General features: G+C 34.0%; 1 protein-coding gene across 8 annotated transcripts in view; it reads right to left on the bottom strand.

Moving 5' to 3' along the window:
- Positions 1-15,593, bottom strand: part of Cop1 (COP1 E3 ubiquitin ligase) — a 123,280-nt gene that overhangs the window by 53,623 nt on the left and 54,064 nt on the right. For all 8 annotated transcript variants that reach the window (XM_076547789.1, XM_076547787.1, XM_076547786.1 and 5 more), the window contains 2 exons: positions 8,303-8,417; positions 3,532-3,667 (listed from right to left, as the gene is read on the bottom strand). In XM_076547789.1, the coding sequence (XP_076403904.1) occupies positions 3,532-3,667; positions 8,303-8,417 (251 nt within the window). The remainder of the gene's footprint in view (positions 1-3,531; positions 3,668-8,302; positions 8,418-15,593) is intronic.

Raw genomic sequence — 15,593 nt, 5'->3', positions numbered from 1 at the left:
AAAAATAGTATTTGTAAACATCAGCTATAAAACAAAGTTTAATTGTAGTGGTTTTAGTGACCATTTGAACACCACACAGTATAAACATACTACATTGTGTTGATTCTGAACAAGTCCTATTTTTTCTCCTTACTTTAGCTTCCTTCCTATAAAATAGAGAAGCTTATTCTAAAAGGGTGAGTTAAAAGTGCAAGCAAAATAGTTAAAATTGTCTTAAGATAGGGTAGTATTTAATCACATGTAGTAATTAAAACCAGTAAATGTTTTATTTACAAGTGACTAATTTTACATCACTCACAAACATATAAACCATTTGCTTCTCATTAGTTCACAAGTGCTGAATAGAACTCATTTTCTATTGTTGCTCAAGAACACTTGAGCAAACATAAGCCAAATGCTAAAACAAATTAAATGATATAAAGTAGTTAAGTTTTATGTATAATATTATTGGTTTTCAACCTGTAGGTCAACCCTTTAGGAGTTGAATGACCCTTTCACAGGGTTAGCCTAAGACTATCAGAAAACACAGATATTTATATTACAATTCATAACAGTAGCAAAATTATAGTTAAAAAGTAGCAATGAAAATTATTTTATGGTTGAGGATCACCATAACATGGAAGAATTATATTAAAGGGTCACAGCATTAGGAAGGCTGAGAAACACTATACTATAAAAAATGTTAAATTCAAACCAGAAATTCATGAAGCAACTAGCACTACTACTACTGAATGCTAAGTTAGATTGAAAGATACAATTTCAAGCCAATCCTCTCTGGTAGCCACAGAAAACCTAATAGAGAACAAAATGTAAAATATGGCATAACTGCTACATTAAAAGAAAAAGTAGGAAGCATCTTTCCATAATTTGTTGTTACGAATTCAGGACCACATTATAAACAGGAAAATGAACCCATATAAGCAACCAGTTTCTAACCTTGCCAACTATGTAGAGCAGAGAGAGTGTAAACACATGCTGCCACCTTGTGGACTAATGAATCTCGTTTGGTCCATTTCTTCTCAGATAAGAATCAGTGCAATAAGGTAATCCACACAACACAGATCTTATATAATTTTGATAAGAATAAGATTTGTTCTAGCCGACACTGTTTTTGTGGTTTTTAACACTCTTTCTGAAATTCATTAACTTTACTATTAATTAAAAGGAATCAAATCTTAGGATGAATTTATTATCAATAAGTTTCAATATCAGAAGAACAAAAAAAGTCACCAAAATTATGAAAGTTTCAAAGCTTTCATTTTGGACTTCATCATCCATTCTTGCTTCCTATTATTCTTCATCTGTCTGTTTGCATAACAAACTTCCTAATTTGGACGTATTTCATTAAGAAATGTTAATCAGTATAATTGGGAGAAAATAATGAAGGCTAATTGGCTAAACATGCCAAAAGAACCACCACATCTACTTACATTTGTAAAATTCTAATTTAAAATATGTAAATGTAACTGTTCACACTTTGGATATCTAGTATTTCTAGTCTGAAATTTTGTCTAGTTTTAAACTAATTCTGTTTTAGAATATAAAATGCTTTGATATGAATGTCTATATGGTTTAAAAAAACTATATAAGTACATTTGTTAAATTTTGGAATATATTAAATTGAACAATACTAGGCTTTAAAAATATTAAGAATATACTCCTCTTGAAATGGACTGACAATAAGTCCTATATCCCTCAAGAAGACATGCTGCTTTTGCAACATGTACTTTAAAAGACATTTTGATCTTGTTTTTAACTGAAAAGGAAAATATCATACAGGAAAAATTAACAATGGTAAGGGATATTAACTGGAATCCAAACAGGGCCCAAATATTTTAGCTTGTATATAGTCACATCAGGTCAGTATTACAACGCCCCCTTTTTTTGAGAAAGAGAGAGAGAGCATGAGCAAGTGCATCTCTCAATGTAGCTCTGGCTAGCCTGAAATTTTCTGTACAGAACAAGTTGTCCTCAAATGCATACAGATTATAGTTCCGCCTGCCTCTGCCTCCAGAATGCTGGGTTTTAAGACATGTGCCACCCACTACACCAGACCTTCCTTCACAGTTTTGAATTTTGCACTTGAACTACTTTTCTGAAGCGTTTAACATTTATGTCATATATTCTTATTAGTAGTTAAGAATTTATGTAATGTTAACCTGCTACTATAGGATAGATTGTTTTATAAACTACCCCATTATATCATAAAGACATGAAAGTAAGATTATGAGGTCTCCTGAATATAATGATCTGTATGTAGCCTCTTCATGGGTATTCATTTAGCTTATATAGCTGGTAATCAATGAAATTTTGTTAGATGAATTATGCAATTAAATGAAGTTCAAATTCCATTGGAGCTTCAAATTCACCCAAGAAAAACTAAAATTTCCAAAAAAAAAAAATCAATGTATGATTTTTTTTTCTTATTTACAAGCAGATAGAAATCTCTGGAAAACATCTTATAATTATGTCTTTAACAGCTCAGAGTTCAGGATTAATCTTCATGACGTAAATAAAAGCTTTAGTCTTCCACATGGAAAGCATAAAGTTTTAGTAATATTCAAAAGTTAAAATTTGACCAGGTAGGGGAGTAGCTTAACTGTTGAGTCAGCAACAGTAAGAACCCAATTGGTTACACTGTTCATCTGTTTAAAAATGCCTTTTAAGCTTATTTAGTCTAGTAAGTTTGAACATAGACAACCATTTGTAGATACCAACAGATTACTGAAAATGGGCTAAGTTGCTACATAACTTGGCAGTTTTTCAATGTCCATTATTGTAAGAAATGGAAAGCTGTATATAGCAGTGAAATGTGTATGTGTTTGTAAGCAAATGCACACGTGTGCGGGTGAAGAAAGGTGCATGCAAAAGTCAGAGGATAATTTTGGATGCCATTTCTCGTTGTTCAGCTTTCTTTAAGACAGGTTCTTTCAGGCCTAGAACTTGCCAACATGGCAATAAGCCCCAAGATCTGCCCCAGTAGCACTGGCATAATAAGCATGTACTACTATGCCTGGCCATCACATGGGTTCTGGGTATTAAATTAGGGTCTCCTGCTTTTGAGGCAAACTGTTTTGGCTGTTATACCACAATCCCCAGAATATATTTTTGAACTATACTGTCGGTTTGTGCTTTATATATTTAGACTGTCTATAATTATCTCTCATTTCCAAATACACTAACTGTTCAAACCATCAATGTACTTTGATCATATTCCATCTTCCATAGAATCTTCACTGGAAAATCAAACATAATATTCAGGAAAGAAATGTAGCAGGTTCTATCCAAATGGCAAGACCAAAGGGAGGACATAAGGAGCACCTTCCATCATTACACCCAGAAAACAGACATACACCATGAAGAGAAGCATCAGTCTTCTTTCAGATGGGTACTATTGAGCACTCCAATTATCGAGACAGCAATCTAGCTTGTGGATTCCAAATTTCAGAGATGTTATAGCTGCTTCTCCAATTAAGAAGTTTTCTCATATTTCAATAAAACAACACAGTAAGAAGTGTGCCAAATACTTACCTAGAAACTATGCTGGAACCATTATAGAGATCACTAGCATATGACAATGTGGCCAATGGTCTTACTGAGTTGTATCGAGTAAACTTGGACAGGCATTCCTGAAATTCATCTAACTGGCTTGCAGTTCTACTGTCATCTGTATGAAAAATAAAATTAAAAAAAACCAACAACAATATTAAGTAAATGAATGACACAATAAAAGAACAATGACCTCATATTAAAGATATTTATTATCTTTTAAATAACAAATATGTTTGAAGATTCTAAAAAAGACCAGCATGCTCAAATTAACTAGGTGATCTTTTAACTTTAATAAAAATGGTCTTTGGAGTCACTAAAATACCTTTCTATGCCAGTAAGAATGTAAATGCAATCTCCTCTACTTTAGTTTTAGCACTGATTTCAGGGGAAAATAAAACATTTATTTATTTATTTATTTATTTATTTATTTATTTATTTATTTATTTATTTATTTATTTGGTTTTTCGAGACAGGGTTTCTCTGTGTAGTTTTGATGCCTGTCCTGGATCTCGTTGTGTAGAATAGACTGGCCTCGAACTCACAGAGATCTCTTTGGCTCTGCCTCCCAAGTGCTGGGATTAAAGGCATGCACTACTACTGCCCAACTAAAACAACTTTTTAAAGAGCTTCTAGTGAATAGAATTACTCTTTAAATCATTCATTAAAAACAAAATCTGATTATCAATGCTGACAGTAAAGGCTGGAGGAAGATCTACATGTTAATGGGTATTTGTTAGTTTATCAAAATGTGTTTACAGGATCGTACATTTATCCCACGTTTATGGTCAAAGCAAAATTAAATAATACATATTAGGAAAAGGACTTGAAAATTAACAAATGTGCTGACATAACTGAAGTATTCTCAGTCCTATTCTCAGAAGTACAAAACAGCAATGTATAAATTACTGATTCTCAAAGACAACAGTAATGACACTCAATAGAACAGACAAAGTCCCCTTTAGGTAATCTATTCAAAGCTAAACCATCTGAGATTTAAATCAGAACATTAACATACAAAGTAGCTGGCAATTTATCTATTCATGAATACAGAAGTATGCTTGCAGTAAAACACAGATAAAATACTCAGTTTATCAAGGCTACTGGAAATGTGGACTTATAAACCTTCTACCAAAGAATTGAAAACACAAAACAAACAAAAATTACAACACACAATTATTACATTAGTTCCCTAAAGACCAAAAATTGAAATGATTTCTTACATGCTGTCCTCTCATAACTTCCTTATTTCTCATCCACATACATGTACACAGCATTTTCAAAATAAACTTTGTGATTTTACTTATTACATACTATCTGAAGTAACAATAGGCATAATAAAATTAAGATGCATAAAGTATCACACGACAAAAACAGTTTTTTTAAAAAAATTATTTTCAAAACTTACACAATATGATAAAATTTATTTAATACTTATAATAAAAACAAAATTACTGGAAGAAATTAAACTCCATCACTGATGTTTCATAAATGCTAAAGATTTAGGCAGTCAGAAAAACAACCTAGACTAAAAGGTCCAAGTTAGTAGTGTTTTTATTCTAAAAACAGGACAAGAATGACCTAGTTAGCATATGATATCACAACTGAAATAAAGATCCTATTCCCAAAAATTACAGTGGCAAAGTCCAACAGAATATAAATGAAACATGGGTTATGGGGCAGTTAGCCACCAAAATCAACTACTACAGAATGCTATGGATATGGTAACTATTTTTATTTGTAATCCAATTATTGTGACCTATTTAATATAAGTACTGGGAAAACATTTTTTAATATTAATCTTCTTTCACATTTTGCCTTTACTTACTCAGTAAATACATAATCACAGGCATTCAAGAATGTATACTCTGTTGAAGACTACAATTTGTTTCTAGTGTATGTACATGTACTTACTCTTAGCTATCACTAAAGCTGATTAATATAAACATACAACATTTTATAAGGAAAAAACTGGGGCTAGAGAGATGGCTCATCATTAAAAGCACATGTTGGAGATGACCTGGGTTTGGTTCCTAGCACCCACATGGTGATTTACAACCATTTATAATTCCAGTTACAGAGTATCTGACGTCCTCTGCTGACCTTCACAGGCACCAGGCATACATGTGGTATACAGATATACTTGCAGTCAAAACATTCATATATGTAAAACAAAACAAATCAATCTACAAAAAAGAAGTTGTTATTTCAGTGTATACCAGTTCTTTTTCACATATCAGGTTATAAAGTTTGGATTTTGTGTGCTTGGCTGTTTTATGATCAACATCAACATATATACATCTGTTGGCACATTATCTCTCCATCCTACTTATAGATTAAAGAAGTGTTTTCAATGTCTCTCTTTCTCTTGATGACTTTTCATTTACATCCTTTTTAAATTATAATTAAGAGGTCAAGACATTAATTTTCTAATAAATACCTGTCATTTTCACAACTGCAAAAAAAGGTAGAGGTGGAAAACAATGAAGTGCAAACAACATTTATGAACTCCACTGGGTACAAGTGAAGGTTTCCTCTTTACTGTCAAAAGAACTTCATATTCAGTAGTACAATTAAGGGTGGCTAACATGCAAATCCAGCATAACTTAAGATTTCTAACTACCAGAGACAACGTGCTTTAAGTACAATACAGACATTAATAAAAATTTAAGTTTGCCTTCTGGTGTGAACTTAGTAGTCTCCCATCCTATAAATCTACATCTAGAACAAATAACCTAGTTGTCACTTTTACCATTCATAGCAAGCATACCTGTGTTGCCAGTGACTTAATTCTATCTCACACTCTTTGTCATCTCTACTTCAAAAAAAGTATCTCAATATCTACCCTATGGTCTACCATCCTCAGCAACAAAATAGCAAGTAATGTTTAAAAGAGTCAACAGGAATTCCCTGTCCCTCAAAATATAGGTATCAGGCTATTAACTTAAGCCCTCTTTATTGTAGTCTATATTCATAAACTATTACAGGACTTAAAACCTTGGCAGTAATTGTAACATTTTCACTCATAAAAATGTTCACCATTCATCTCAAATCAAATATGCTTAAGCACAAATTTTGGCATTTCCCTAAATGTGTATATGTGTGCATGTATTAGGCTGGCTACCAACTATGTAGTCAAGGATGACCTTGAATTTCCTCTAACTCTCAAACTAGGATTGCAGGCAAGCATACCATGCTTACTTTTACTTCTTATAATATATAGTGCTGGTGATCCAATTCAGGATACTGCATGCTAGGCAAACATTCTACCAAGTGAGCCACATACTCAGCCTACATGAATAAATATTTTTTCTCCATCACCAATTATGAGGCAAATTTATCAAAAAGATCTAAATGGTATATAAACTTAATATAATACAATACAATACAATACAATACAATACAATACAATATAATATAATATAATATAATATAATATAATATAATATAATATAATATAATATAATATAATATATAATGTGTTCATTCATTCAGGAGGAAATCATGACTCAGTTTTCAATAACCAATATACTACCAGACAATTTTCCCCTTGATGGTTTTCATTTACAACAGGTATACTACTAATGGAATCAATTAGTTGGGCTCCTAACATGTACTAAGCACTGTGTTCTATACACTTCATCTATAACTTTTACTTGTTTGTTTGTTTGTTTGTTTGTTTGTCTGTTGGGTTCCTAACATGTACTAAGCACCATGTCCTATACACTTCACCTATAACTATTAATTACTTACATTTAATTTATTCATTCATTTATTTATATTTATATGTGAGCATGGTGTGTGTGTGTGTGTGTGTGTGTGTGTGTGTGTGTGTGTGTGTGTGTGTGTGTGTGTTGATGCCCAACAGAGGCTTGAAGGAAAGATCCTGCAGGGCTGAAGTTACAGGCAGTCTACTGAAATGAGAATTGGAAACTGAACTTGGATCTTCTGGAAAAACAACAAGCACTCTCTGCCATCTTTCTGGCCCCTCACCTATAACTCTTTGAACACCTGTAGGGTTATTACTAATATTCACCCTTCACAAATGAGTAAAGATGTTGAGAAAGGTTGAAGGAAGTCTTACTACTCCTTAAAATTAAAAACATATTATGCTACCATGTCCATGTGGTCCTATGTTATTATGTGTATTTTGAATGTTTCTAATTTTTTTTTAGTTAATTTATTTGCCTAAACACAATCTCTAAGTCCCCACTTAGAACAATCACTTATGTCTTTTTATTTTCACTTTAGCCTAGATTTTTCATACTCTGTTATATCAATGGATATTGCACATTTATAGCACACTGTACACATGGAATTATTAGCTACCTGTTGTTTTTGCCTACAGATTTATAACATTCCACTTTATGATAAATAAGAACCAATTCTACCATCTTTTTATCCTCAGTACAAAGAATAGTGCTTAAAACTTATTAATGGTGAATAGGAGCTAACTAAATAGAACTTTTGTTTGTTCGTTTGTTTTTTTTACTAGCTACACATTCATGGTTATTTTTTCAAATTTTATATAGCTTGCTCTAGAAAGATTAAACATTCCTGAATGAGAAACAGAGATTACCAGTAGACAACAGCAATCTTTAAGATCTCTAAGACCCTCCACACTGTGGATAAGACTGTCAAAAACACACAATTTGCTTTGCCATTAGAACTTTCCATAAATCTAACCTATGAACCTGGAAATACATCTGAAGGATGATTTTCAGACATTTTAAGAGAAATCCTGAACATGTACCTGAGATACGAGACATCCTTGTAGAAAAATAACACTGCTCTAAGTCTTCAAAATGAGCAGTGAGTCGCTTTCGTCTTGATGCTAATGTGCTGTTATACCAAGGCTGTTTCTTTGTCTAAGGTGATAAGAAAAGACACTTACAACTCCATACAATCCACATTCTTACATGCTTACTTCTGGACTTTCAAATGTACATTGTAATAAAGTGACCACAAATGGTGAAAAGATATAAAAACTCAGATCACAGTTTCAATTTTTCAAGTAAATACAGAGGGGAAAAAAATCCTCTCACAGAATGATTAAAAAATAAAAATGAAACATTCTTTTTAAAACACTGATGTGAAGGTAATGCAGGCCAGCTGAAGAGTGCTTGCTTGGCATGCACAAAGTCCTGGTTTCTACTTCCAATACCACATAAAACTGACAGTGGGCCCGAGGTCTGTAAACTCGGTACTTAAAAGGCAAAGGCAGCAGGATCAGTAGTCCTGCGTTAACCTTGGGTACATAGCAAGTTTAAGGATTAGTCTTGGCTACACTTGTCTCCAAAGTGTTAAAAAACAGAGAGAGACAAGAAAAAACAAACTATAACTTTAAAAATACATATACGAGATAAAAGAAAAAAAATAAATAAGTAGCATTGAAAAGAGAAAAAAATCGTGAAGTGACTTAAATTGAATTACAAGGGCTGGATGATGCAAAGAAGAAGTGGGAGAGATTCATCAGCTAAATGAGCTACAATATGAAAAGACTTAAATACAATTTTCTACCCCTCAACATATTTCAAAACCATTCAATTCAAATCCCTATAGTGATTGTACCACATCTGCAACATAACTAGAACTAATTATTTCTTCTATGAGCTACTGCTCTATACCAAAGCTTTCTGGATTGATTCACCTCTCTAGCCCTCAATAAGATCATAAAAAAGTAGCCTTTATTGAGTCTGGACCCTTGTATACACACTATTTTACTATTCTATGATGAAACAGGAAATATGCATGAAGCACTTTACAAGTAAATGTACTTCAATTAAGCTCTGAGTTAGTTGCTGCTATCATGGAACACAAGAGTAACAACTCATTAGGAAGTACTGAATAAGACAAAAAAAAAAAAAATGGGTGCTGGAGAGATGGCTCAGTGGTTAAGACCACCGACTGCTCTTCCAGAGGGTGCATAGTACAATTCCCAGCAACCACATGGTGGCTCACAACCTCTGGTAATGAAATCTGGTGCCCTCTCCTGGCCTGCAGGGACACATGCAGGCAGAATACTATATACATAATAAATAAATAAATCTAAAAAAAAGATAAAAAACAAAACAAAACAAAAACGGCTGACATAAAAATTTTCCCCCGGAGACTGGAAAAAATAGCTGAGATGATAAGGTGTTTGCCATGCAAACATAGTGATCTGTTTGATCCCCAGAATCCACTTTAAAAAGCTTTGTATAGTGGAACACACTTGTTATTCCACTGCCGGGCGGATTGGGCTTCACTGACCAGCCAAACTAACCTATTCAGTGAGCTCCAGGCCAATGAGAGAGAGATCCTGCCTCAAAATGGAAAACAAGTTTGGAGGTCAGTACTTCAAACTCTGCCACCACACCTCCCATGCCAGAATGGACATTAATGTCAAAATGTGAGGAGGGAGAAAAAGAAGAAACCCTCTTTCTTTAAGTTTCTTTTATTAGTTGTTTTGACAAAAGAAGAAAAGTAACTATGGCATTTGCCAACCTCAGAGGCAGAAAGAGCCCCACTGGTGATCTAAAACCAAGTGGTCAGCCCTATCATTATATCCATACTAGGAACATTATGCATACTGAGCAGACTATACTTATATATTTAGGAATATATATAAAGAAAAGGAAGCCGTGAATTTGAGAAATCAAGAGAGGTTAAAGGGAGCGGCTAAATGGAGGAAAGAGAAGAAAATGACGCAACTATATTTTAATTAAAAATTGTAAATAATTAATAGAAGAAAACATCTTGAACATGATCAGGGACATCTATAGAAATTAAGTCCTAATATAACAGGTGAAGGTTAAGAAGGAAAGGGAGAGAGCAAAGAAAAGAGCACTGGATAAGAGGGAAAAAGGTACAGGAGAGAAAATAAGTGCAAGGAGAATACAGACACTGAAATTGTGAAAAATTTTCAGAATAAAAAGTCACTTTTGTCAAACGCCAAAGAGCGCCAGGGAAGCCACTCAGAGATTTCCCTGCATCACTGTCTAACATTAAGACCTATCACAAAAGGCTTCCAGAATCATGATTGGAATAAAGCCCCTAAGTCAAAAAAATGAAAATTATTTATGGGAGAGAGAAGGATACAGCCCTAGCAGCTTCCTGTCCAGGTTTGGGTCAATGCCATTCTTGTCATTTGGCCTTGAGTCAAAGAACATAATTTCAAGGCAAATTGGGTAACCCTTCTCATTTTACCTGTAGAAATTCCTATCTTCCCTTCTGCCCATAATTTACTATGGCACACAACGCTCATATCTAAAGTACAACTCATCTCTGTTGACAAAACCAATTGGAACAGGTCTCTACTCATTTAAAAGAAAAATTCATAGGATACTTATGCAACTATTAGAAAAAGAAAACCTATTAAGATGACAAGATATGAAAGATAATTTAGTAAAAGTTATGCAAGACCTCTATAAGTACAAATATATTGGTTGCTTTTTGATAATTACATCTTAATCCACGATAATCTCAAATTAAGTATAATTATTAAAAAATATTTTTAAAAGTAATTTTTCAACATTTAAAAACTACTTAGCAATAAACATGCAAAAACATGAGCAATATGTTTTTAACTTCTTATCATAAAAATATCAGCCCTCTCTTGGATAGTTTCTAACGTAAAGGCAGTTCCAATAAAAATATCAAGATGTGACTTCTTCCATTTTGGGGAAATGGGCAGCAGACGGGGTCTTGGTAAGTGATCTTGGCTGGCTTCAAACTGTTTTCCACATTAGCTTCCAAGGTGCTAAGGTCAGAGGCATGAGTCATTACAACTCCTACACTTTGGGAATTCCTACATTTTGGCATATGTGTGTGTGTGTGTGTGTGTGTGTGTGTGTGTGTGTGTGTGTGTGTACGTGTGCGTGCGTGCGTGCGTGCGTGAGCAGTCAAGGATCAAATTCAGGGTCTCAAGCAGAGAATCCAGCACTAAACAATATCCCTGACTCCCCTCGCCCTCAAAAGGCTTCTTTATGGAGCTAACTAACTAGGGTAATACTAAAGCTCATAGGATAAAATGAATTGGAAAACTTGACAAAAGACTGAAGAACAAAGAGTACTATGGAGGAGAATCAGGAGGGAGCTGGAGGTACAGCCAATGAGACATTAAAACTTACCTTAAAAAGATACCCTAACAAATAAATTACACTCTCCAAAAGGCCAGTGTCATGAGGAACTACAACAGTTCACAGGAAATGGAAAGATACACAACAAATAAACCTAACAGTGATTCTAAGGCAGTCCTGGACATTAGGTAGCTTTTTTTATTTTTTCCTTTTCCTAAAAAGGTCATTATTACCAGGAACGGTGGCTCACACTTGTAATTCCAGCATTTAGGAAGCTGAAGCTGGAGAACTGCTCTGCAGCTGAGGCTAGAATGAACTATGACAGTGAGTTTCAGGACAGCCTGAATAATAGTTCTAAGACAAACAGAGACAGACACACATACACATCTCAGTATTAAGAATTAAGAATCCCAAATAGCTACTGTAATTTAAGTTTTAAAATATAAGTCCCTCTGATTTTTCATAATAATTTCTTAATTTTGCTCATGATAGAGAAGCTATATAAAAATTCTAAAGCAAAAACAACAGATATATATAGAATAAAATAACCTATACTATATAAAGGTCATACATTTCTGGCTTTTGTTAATCATGTTGTTAGCATTTTAAAAATTCATTCCACCTATTAAGCTGGTTTTTTTTTTTTTTTTTTTTTTTTTGGTTTTTCGAGACAGGGTTTCTCTGCGTAGCTTTGCGCCTTTCCTGGAGCTCACTTGGTAGCCCAGGCTGGCCTCGAACTCACAGAGATCCGCCTGGCTCTGCCTCCCGAGTGCTGGGATTAAAGGCGTGCGCCACCACCGCCCGGCGCTGTTTTTTTAAGAGTATAACAACTTACTCTATAACTGTAGGATAATATCCTTAATTATTTCACTATGGCTGGGCATGTTCATATTCCAGAATTTACTAGACTACAAGCCTTTTTTAAAAAGTTTATTTTTTTTTTTTTATGATTTATGTGCCTGTGAGAGTATATGCTACATATGTGGCATTGTCTCTGGTGGTCAGAAAAGGGCACTGGAATCCCTACAACTGGAGTGACAAGTAGCTGTGAGCCATTTGACAAATACTGGGAATTGAAATCAAGCCCTCTGGAGGACCAACCAGAGTTCCTAACTGCTGAGCCACCTCTATGGCCCTAGTATATCATTTTTATGTAGTACTTCAAAGCATTTCTTAGGAAGGCTTCCCATATGTATAATCATCAAATCAAACGTTTCTAGCAATTACCATATGTATACAGAATACTCAACTTCTCCATTGTCTTCTCTGTCTATCCCTTCTCCTACACAGACGCAAACACACACATGCATGCATGAATAGGAGAACAAATGCAGCCATGCAAAAATAAGAATACAGTCATGTGATACCGAAGAATGCTTTAATTCACAATGGACTGGTTCCATAATGCTAACAGCAGAAGAGCTTCTACTGTCATAATACTGTAAACAACTCCCATATTTGAGTGCTGCTAATTATTAACAAACCTTTTGTGTCGCCAGTTATGTAAGCGTTTACCGTAGTTAACTGTATACAGTACATAATATTAAATAATGATAGTATAAAATAGAATTCCCTGGGGGGGGGGGAAGGCACATTTATTTTGAAGACTGGCTGATTAGAATTTTATGACAGTAGAAAGCTGAAATTTGATAAATTTGGAGTCAAAATTACCTTGGACTATTTTTATTTAGTTCCTTGAATAATCATTTAGTGCTCACCTATTGTATCTTGCTTGGAACACTTTCCATCATCAGGCATACCTTTAGAATGTATAAACTTACGAGATGTCTAGCTTTCTCCAAGCCCAAAGCTAAGAATGTCATCACACAGCATCTGAAAGCTATTAGCAGAGGTTTTCTGGATTTGGTACCATAACTGATCTGATGTCCTTATTTATGTTATTTAGTATGTGCACTGATTTATGACATTCTTTTGTTCTGTGACATAAAAAGTTCATATAACTGCTTTCTCACAGGAACATTTTTGTCCACTGAGCATGGCCATTTATACTTGACACAGAATAAATTTTTTCCTATTCCCTCTGCTATAAGAATTGTTTCATAGTTATACATGCATGGTGGCTCATGCCTTTAATTCCAGTACTTGGACGGCAAATGGGTCTTTGTGAGTTTGAGTCTGTCTGGTCTACATACTGAGTTCTAGATCAGCTGGAGCTGTAAAGAAAGACCCTGTCTCAAAACCAACAAATAATAATAATACTGTTTCCTGCTGACAGCATTAAACAACTCTGCTCCTGTAGTATGTACTTAGTCTGCCATATATTTTTGTTTGTTTGGAATGCATTCTTACTTGTATACAATAGGTTTACTATAAAATGGTATGCTGGAAAGTATACTCATCCATCTTGCTTTTATTGGCAATTGGCTGCACTGGTTAAAGTGCAGTGACTCAGCTACAACAGTGAAGTTTGTGTAAGTAACTCGATGTTCATTCAGAAACAATCAACTAATGATGTGATTCTCAGAATGTATCCTCATCTTAAATGACTCCTGATTTAAGTTTCTTTTTCTGAACTCTCTGAAGTCAGTAAGAACTATTAGAGGACTTCCTTGGCACCATGTATTAGTTCAAATTTTCTCTCTTATTTAGGAAATTCAGAATCACGTCAGATGACATGAACATGTGCATTTTTATCTCTTTAATCATGTCTTTTAGCAAAATGTTTAACCCTATCTAGAGTTTGCATTAAAAAAGTTACAGCAAGTAAGATATTTTACACACCATACTGAAGATGTTTCACAACATGGGTCCAGATTTTGCTTGTATTTCCAGGTTTTGTATGTTGACATATTTTATTACTTCTATTTAACCAATATGTATTTGCTTTGGACTCTTTTAGCAAGTCCATACAAGTACACACAAGACATATTTCTATCAAATGTTTTCCTAGTTATCACAACAACACTTACTTAATCTTTCTTTACACTACTTCATAAACTCTTTTAGCACAGGTGATGAATAGTTTCATCAGATTGTTAACTTTATTTTGCTCCTTTAGTTACCATAGTCTTTTATGTTGATTGGGTAAGTACTTTCTTCATATTAACCTCCAAATCATTCATTTTATCAAAAAAATTCAAAGTCAACTGATCACATTCTCTGTACACTTAAGAAATTACTACTGGGAATTTGTTAGCAGGAATCAATTAAATTAATAATTAAGACCATTAGTCAATCTAAATTGCCTTATGACTGCTTTACTTATTTCAGTATATGTATTTTTAAAATTATACATTTAAGACTGGTATTCTTATTACTGTTAATTTGTACTAACTTAATTTATCCTGTATCATGATAATTAATTTGTTGTATGCTGATCCTTCTATGAAAATCTGGTTTCTGTGCTTACATAATATTGTAGACTCCTTCAGTAAATGCTTAATTTCTTTTAAATATATAAGTAAAAATTATAATATTTTATAAAAACATTGACTGCCCTGAGAGGAAGGGACTGGACCTCCCTGGACTGAGTTTACCAAGTCGATCACAGTCCTCGGGGGAGGACTTGTCCTGGAGGAGGTGGGAATGGAGGGTGGGCTGGGGGTAAGGGGAGGGCGTGGGAGGGGGGAGAATAGGGGAACCCATGGCTGATATGTAGAACTGAATGGTATTGTAAAATAAAAAATATATATCACAAAAAAAAAAAAAATAAAGAGCTGAAGCTATCCCAGGGGAAAAAAAAAAAAAAAACATTGACTGCCTTTTATCTTCAACTATTTTATGATTCGGAGTATACACAGAAATCTTGTTTGTCTTCCAAATGACAACAGTATATTCTAAGATCCTAATCACGGAGTGCAGATGGCACCATATATCCTATTTTAGAATCAATTCATTTTGATTAACTTCCCAAAGACAAAATAAATGAAATAACCTTTTAATGAAGAACACTAAGTACTCAAAAGAAAATTCAAAGCCTTTACACTTACATAAACCAAAGGAAATTATGTCTACAGTACTCTG

This window comes from Peromyscus maniculatus, chromosome 11, assembly GCF_049852395.1.
Source record: "Peromyscus maniculatus bairdii isolate BWxNUB_F1_BW_parent chromosome 11, HU_Pman_BW_mat_3.1, whole genome shotgun sequence".
NCBI classification, from domain to species: Eukaryota; Metazoa; Chordata; class Mammalia; order Rodentia; family Cricetidae; genus Peromyscus; species Peromyscus maniculatus.
This window is presented reverse-complemented; position numbering and strand designations above follow the sequence as displayed.